Raw genomic sequence first — 7,611 nt, forward strand, 5'->3', positions numbered from 1 at the left:
CTGTTTGAGACAGGGGTTTCCTTTGTAGTATGCCTTGAATAATGAATGGTACCTGTTTTAAGTTTATGAAATTTAAAATATAGCAGTGTCTGGCATATAGTATACAAAACAAATGTTAGATCTTTTGTTGTGGTGTTTTTAGACACGGTGCCCTCAGATTTTTCATCCTTCTACTTTAGCCCTCTGAATGTTTGACTTAGGTATAATCTATCATATTTGGCCTTGTTAGCTGCCTCTTATTACTTGGTTGTACATCTGTCTTATCTGGTCACATCCTTGTCATTTTCCCAAGTGGAGCATTGGCAGGTCTGATCTAACCACGAGGTGACAATGTCACTTAATATGTTGCTCTTACTTGGGATCAAAGACACAGTATCTTTCTGTCATTTTATTTTATTTTATTGATGCAGCATCTCACTTGATAGCTCCAGCTGTCCTTGTGTAATTCACTCACTTACATAGACTAGGTTGGCCTCAAACTCAAGAGATCCACCTGCCTTTGTCTCTCAATTGCTGAACTTAAAGATGTAAGGCATCGTACTCAGCCTTCTTTCTTTTAAAAAACTTGGAGAATTTAAAAAAAAAAAAAAAAGTAGATGGCCACCATGATAGATCCTCAGCTACAAGCCTTTCATCCTCAGGATGATGCCCGGTTCTGTTTCTTTCTCCCATTACTGTAGCTCCCATGTTAATCCTAATTTCCAGGTCTATCTTATTTGGGTGATTGCTAGAGCTTTTAAGAGAGTGTCTTGTTTTCTTGGCAAACAGTGGCTGTATCAGTGAAGAACTGAGTCTTACCTTGGATTCGTTAGTGAATCCTTCCTTGCTCACTTTGCTTCTCAGTGGAAAAAGCTATAGGTGGGACTGAAGATAGATTTGGATATGTTAGGCTATGGTGTTCCAGATTTTAATTTTTTTCCCTATCTCCCCAGGAATAGACTGACAATCTCTGGCTAGTGGGAAATAATTTAAATTGGGGTAGAAGACTTGAATTCACTCTTCTTGTACAGGTTTTCATTATTTCATTGTAGACCTTACATGTTTGTCTTATCCCTTCTAGCCATTTTGTCAGAGTTAAGCAAAATTAGAGCTGAAAAGTTACGCTTTTGTTGCCCTTCCCCCAGACAGCATTGTTTGTGTCCTTCACTGGCCTCAAATTGACTGTTTCCATAACCTATACAATTTTATGCTAATACTCAATACGTCATCAACTTTAGCCTACAAAGACTTGACAATAATAAGATGCTTTAAGTATCACCATTTGGTGAGTCTCGTAGGTTCATTGTTTCACCTTAGATATTTCTGCTGGCTTCTAACTTAGAAGACTTACTCTGGTTCTGATTGTGTAAAACATCAGACATTTATTCAATAAATTTATTGAGTGTCTACATGCTGGGAAGTATGATAACTTGTCTTAAAAAAAAGAAAGCAAGCAAAACAGATGTATTTTTCCATAATGGAGTTGTAGTCTATTAAGAAACAATGTATTTGGACCATAAAGAAAACTGCTCTGTTGATACTTTTAAGGACAAAGCTGCTGCTTCTGCAGTGAATTTGCAGTGACTTTTCATATTACTTCTGTGAGCATTTAGGCTTTGGGGTTCTTACATTTCTGTGTATTTATATGTAAAGCCAGGGATTCCAGACTCAGGACAGTGTTACCCTAGAGACCCTGAGTGAGAATGAGCTCATGAGTGTCTCTGTGACAAGTAGGTAGAGTTACATGGATGAAGCTGTGTTTTCGCAAGTGAACCCCGGTGGGTAGGGAAATCATGCCTCCAGCTTTTCTCTCAGAACTGAATGTTTACCCTTATCTTGAATGCTGGAAAAAATAGGATTGCGATAGAAATTGAGATTTCCTATGTGGGCGAAGTAGATTCTAGAGCAGTTGAGAACTGTGTGACCTACTACCATATCATACTATGCATGCTGTCCTGTGGCATTGGAAGAGTGTTGTCACATTAGTGTAACCAGAAAGTAGGATCTGGTGACTCCTCTCCTTGTATGAAATTACAGAATTTTGGTTCTTTTATTAAGAAGTTTCTTAAAACTTTGGTTGCTGAAACATCAAAATATTTCTTGTTTTCTCGACTTGTTCAGGGTTCCAGAATGAGAAGCTTTAAGCTGGGAAAGAAGGTTTTGCTCTCTCTAACTAATCTTTTCTGACTAGGTACTTCGTAACTCAGGAAGACCTCATTTATTCCCAGTAATATGTTTTACTAAACTCTCTCAGGTAACTCTAAAAAGACTGTGTGACTTAATACCTAGTAGATGCTGACTTGAACTAAGTTGTTAGTGTTGTTAGTAGAACCTGAAGTGAGCGTCCTCTCTCTGTCTCAGTTATCAGAGGCTGCTGCAGACCATCGCTGTACTTGAGGCTCAGCGCTCGCAGGCAGTGCAAGACCTGGAAAGTCTAGGCAGACACCAGAGAGAAGCACTCAAAAATCCTATTGGATTTGTGGAGAAACTTCAGAAGAAGGTACAAAAAGAATGCACTTTGATACTTTTAAAGATTGTGGCATATTTGGTAATTTAAAATAATTGTGCTTTTTTAAAATGAGTTTATGCCTTAAGAATATTTAATTCCATAACCTGCCATATTACTAAAGGCAGCTTAAGCTTTCTCTTCCTCCCCATGTAATGCAGGGATATCTTGCCAAGTGAACAGAGCTAAGCTTTCATTGGCTGTTTGGAAAGAGCGGTTTTGCTTATTCTGTATCTGTTCCCCACCCTATTACCCTCTGAGGCCTGGCACAGAGGATTGGTCGGTTATTAACGGCCTTTATTTGGGTTGCATTTGCTACTGAGTAAAATAAGCAAATGTGTATAGATACAACACAAAGATTTATTTTGAACATATTTAAGGTTATGATAACCAAGTCTATGAAGAGAAACTGAATTTTATTTAATTTTGTAAAAGACTTTTTTTTTCTTAGTGTGAAACTGTTTTCTTTCTTATTTTGAAACTTTAATGTTTAACAGCAAACCATTCAAACTCTTAAGTGCATCAAAGTAGGGAGCCCCTAACTGATCAGTATGTAAATAAACATAAGTACAAAGTGTGTATGTGTGGGGGGGGTGTCTATCGCTGTACCTCACTCAGTGTATTTGAAAGGCTCAGTATCAACATTGTGTGAAAACATACAAAGCTAAATCTGAGTAACTCTGATACAGTGTAACTGAGATGTTCCTTTCCCTGGTTTCAGAAAACACTGCATTTCATAATGCATACATCATCTATCTCGTTAAAAACATCACTGTACCTCACTCAGTGTATTTGAAAGGCTCAGTATCAACATTGTGTGAAAACATACAAAGCTAAATCTGAGTAACTCTGATACAGTGCAATTGACATGTTCCTTTCCCTGGTTACAGAAAACACTGCATTTCATAATGTATACATCATCTATCTTGTTAGAAACTGGCTTTCAGAGCTGTTGCATTGTACCTTCTCTGTTAAAATAGCATTCCCCTTGGAACCGTGTGTGGTGGTACACATTTAGAATCCCATCATTTACCTGAAGCAGAAAGATCAAGAGATGAAGGTCATCCTCACCTACTAATTGATCTTATCTGAGGTCATCCTGGGCTGTAAGAGTTCAAGAAACAAGACAAAACGACTCTAAGCAACCCAATAATAAATAAATGGGGGGGGAAAAAAGCATCTTTTATTATTATAAACAGTTCGAGCACAAAGATGTTCTTAAAATGACAAGTTTTGGCAAGTTAAATTAAAAGTGTTAGAGAAATAAGTAATAATGTATTAACTTTAATCGTGGTTTATTTGTGTTCCGGTAAGCAAAAACATGCATTTAGTTTTCTAGTTGCAGGTTATAGTTACTAGATTTATATGCAGTTAGCTATTTGCTTGTTTTTCATTTCTAGGTTTAATTTAGAAATGTTTTAAATTCAGAAAGAGAACATCTTAGCTTTACAAAGATGAGCAGGTGTGTATTAAAATGTACCTACTCAGTAAAGATTCAAAAGTTATGTTGCTTTTCTTTGTCCTAGATTTAGTTTAGAATTTTAAGATGTCATAATTTGGAGCAAGAGATGTAAATGTGGTTGTAGCATTTGCATGTTTTGTACAAGGCCCCCAGGTTTGATCCCCAGCACTTCGAGAAAGAGAACGTTGTCATAATGATTATCTGGCAAGGGTGAATAGCCACAACCTTTAGGCTAACATCAAATTTTCTGTGTCTCATCATTTGTTGCATCCGGCACATTCACTGTGCTTATTCTTAGAACTGATAGGTAGTTGGTGTGGTGTGTGTGTGAAGTTGCTACAGGCGCAGTGTGCATCTCTGCGTAGTATAGTTAGCACTCTATAAGTAGTATTTACAGTTTGCCTATTACATTTTTATTTTGCCTATTCTTGAGTTAAATGTATGTTGTCACTCTGATATTTTTATCTTGTTGTCACTCTGATATTTTTATCTTGTTTTGTCTTTTTTGTCCCAGGCTGACATAGGGCTTCCATACCCACAGAGAGTTGTTCAGTTACCTGAGATAATGTGGGACCAGTACACTAATAGCCTTGGGAACTTTGAAAGAGAATTTAAACACCGCAAAAGACATACTAGGAGAGTTAAGTTAGTTTTTGATAAAGGTAAGAAAGAACCTACATGATAAGAATTTAATGAGGAAAATGTCTTGTAGTGTCCTAATTGAATAATTCTGTGTATGATTTGATTTTTAGTAGGGTTGCCTGCTAGACCAAAAAGTCCTTTAGATCCTAAGAAGGATGGAGAATCCCTTTCATACTCCATGTTGCCTTTGAGTGATGGTCCAGAAGGCTCCCATAGTCGTCCTCAGGTAAGCACTGTGAAATACCTGAATAGCATGAAGCTGAACGTTTTGCTGATTTATGTTCTTAATCTGAAGAGTTGTTTACTGACAAACAATGAGAATATGAACTTTCAAGTTAAGAGGAAACCTAAATCTGCCTTTAAACTGGTAGCCACGACTCTTTTGTTGTTGTTTATGCCCAGTTTTCTAGTTGCATGTTCTTATAAGATGTAACTTGTTCTGGTCACAGTTTGGGTTTTTATGTATTTTTAAGTAGGCCTTTTGGGTGCTGTTCCTAGTCCCAGTGCACAATAAAGTGTGACCAGGATTTCAGATGTGGCCTTGTCTCAGTTGGACTGTTAGTTTTCAATTTGAACCCATATTTCCTGTGTCTAGAAAGGAGTTACAAGAATATGGAAAAAAAATTCAGTAAATAGGTGGTATATATATTAAAAAATATGCAAAGATATTTTGAAAATTCTAAAACATTTCTTGGGTCCTCTTTGACTGTACCCTTGATATTTTTCATTTACCTAAAGCCTTTTTTATATGCAGATGATAAGAGGTCGTCTGTGTGATGACAGCAAGCCTGAGACCTTCAACCAGCTGTGGACTGTTGAAGAACAGGTGACACATGCATGCTTTTTGCCTCTTTGGGCTAAAAGGAAATCTAGACTGTTACAGTAGATAGACTTAGCATTACTAGGCAAGCATTAACTGTTGCATTTCATTACTTTTGCATTTAATTTCTTTAAATTATGAGTTTAAAATATTTAGAAGTACTTATACTTAGTACTTTTATGAATTTTGGATTTTGAGGACAAACTGAGAATAATTCTTAAAGAAAAAAAAATCTGGGTTTGGGAAGGAGGCTAGGCATGGATGATACTCTTAAAAGCAGCTGTGAGAAAGAAAAGCCTCAAAACAAGCAAAGCTGTTATCAGTTGCATTTTAATTTTTGTGGGGGAACTGAGAAGCTAGGCTGGCATGCTTGGAACATTTCCTGTGCGTTCCCTTCAGCTGAATTGAGGATTGTGTAAAAAGCTCAGGCAGCTTGATTCCGTGGACTAAATGGTTGTGTGTCTCAGGGTTTTAATATTCACCTAGGTGCTTGGATGACAGATCACGCAAAGGAGGAAGGGTCTCTTGTTCCACATCCAGTGAATTTTCATGCTCTCTGTTAAAGCTGAAGGGAGTGTGTTCAATCAAGAAAAGATAGTTGGGAAACTGTGCTCACTGAGACGTCTACAACTACACTGTAGCTCTCCTCTGTTTCCTTGTGCTAGTTTGCCACTGAAGTGAAGTGAAGAGCCTTTATAAGGGCTTTATAGGTATCTCCTGTAATCTCACTTGGCCTGTGGCGTCTTAACCTCCTAACTGGGACGCTTTCTACCTTGAGAATCGCTGATAACAACGTGATATGACATCGAGAATTGGGAAAGCTGTATTGTGTTTCGAATGAAATGTGAATGTATTTATTCAGAAATCCAGTATTTTAAATGGAATCCTTTATTCCCTTCAAATTTGTTCTTGGATTTGGTGCAGAAAAAACTCGAACAGCTACTCCTGAAATACCCCCCTGAAGAAGTAGAATCTCGGCGGTGGCAGAAGATTGCTGATGAACTGGGCAACCGGACAGCCAAACAGGTGATGCGAATGGCTGCAGACTGAATGGTAGATGGTTTCCCATGGACAGTTCTGCAGCCACATCAGCACAATTGATACCATTGCTAGCTCTAGTGTATGGTAGTTTTAAATTGATTAGCACTGCTTATTTTTGTGTCTCTAGCAGGAACAGCATAAGTAACACTGCTTTGTGTCAATGTAAAACACTGTGTGTGTGTGTGTGTGTGTGTGTGTAAGTAACATATATACATATTATATATACACATATGTATGTATGTATGTATGTATTGGACCTTGCATCTCCTGAGTGCTTAGTGAGTGTGCTGACAATGTCCTTTTTTGTTAGACTGTGCTATTGGATTTTGTGGCATTTCATTAATACCATCTCCCTGATTGTCTTTCTGAAAATGGACAGCATGGACAGCATAGTTTTCTTCCTCATGCCCACCTGTAGTACTGACAGACAAGGCTTCCTGTGTGCTCCTCAGTGCTCACCAGGAGGAATGATTGTTTAGCTTTGGAATCAAACAAATTGAGATTTACACGAATTGGTTTTGTCTAGGTTATAACTTATAAATGTCTTTGATGGCAATTTAAAAGTTAATTTAATTGTTACCACTTAAAACATCTCAAATATCACACTATTTCGTTATGTTGAAAGAGCTTCATGTTTCTTTAGGTTGCCAGTCGTGTACAGAAGTATTTCATAAAGCTAACGAAAGCCGGCATACCAGTTCCAGGCAGAACCCCTAACTTATATATATACTCCAGAAAGGTAAGGAGCCCATACAGGAGTGGAGCTCAGCGAGGGTCACTGAGCTCAGAGCTGCTGAGTGGTGTGAGTTTGTTAAGCTGTGCTCCTCTTCTTTCTGACATTTCTCTGTGTAGGGTATAAGTGGATCAGTGGTTCTTTTTGTGTCTGGTATGTACTGGTCATGAGTGGTATCCGCATTAGTAGCTGGTATGAGGGCTGTGCCTCCACATAGATCTAATCCAATTCCACCACTGCCCTCACCTTGGAACTCTATCTCCTCATGCTTATAATTGTGTATCTCCCAGTTACAAGGATTAAGTGATAATCATAAAGCAAGTAGTTGCTCCATGTTACGTGATTGTTTATACACTCAGATAGTATGGAAACTTTCTCTCTCTCTCTCTCTCTCTCTCTCTCTCTCTCTCTCTCTCTCTCTCTCTCTC

General features: G+C 38.0%; 1 protein-coding gene across 6 annotated transcripts in view; it reads left to right on the forward strand.

Moving 5' to 3' along the window:
• Window positions 1–7,611, forward strand: part of Zzz3 (zinc finger ZZ-type containing 3) — a 68,110-nt gene that overhangs the window by 52,489 nt on the left and 8,010 nt on the right. For 5 of the 6 annotated variants that reach the window (XM_021196188.2, XM_029537240.1, XM_029537237.1 and 2 more), the window contains 6 exons: window positions 2,341–2,479; window positions 4,462–4,609; window positions 4,700–4,815; window positions 5,344–5,415; window positions 6,334–6,435; window positions 7,094–7,189. In XM_021196188.2, the coding sequence (XP_021051847.1) occupies window positions 2,341–2,479; window positions 4,462–4,609; window positions 4,700–4,815; window positions 5,344–5,415; window positions 6,334–6,435; window positions 7,094–7,189 (673 nt within the window). The remainder of the gene's footprint in view (window positions 1–2,340; window positions 2,480–4,461; window positions 4,610–4,699; window positions 4,816–5,343; window positions 5,416–6,333; window positions 6,436–7,093; window positions 7,190–7,611) is intronic. The other variant, XM_021196189.2, reaches the window with a different exon arrangement.

Source organism: Mus pahari, chromosome 4 (assembly GCF_900095145.1).
Source record: "Mus pahari chromosome 4, PAHARI_EIJ_v1.1, whole genome shotgun sequence".
In the NCBI taxonomy this organism is placed as follows: Eukaryota; Metazoa; Chordata; class Mammalia; order Rodentia; family Muridae; genus Mus; species Mus pahari.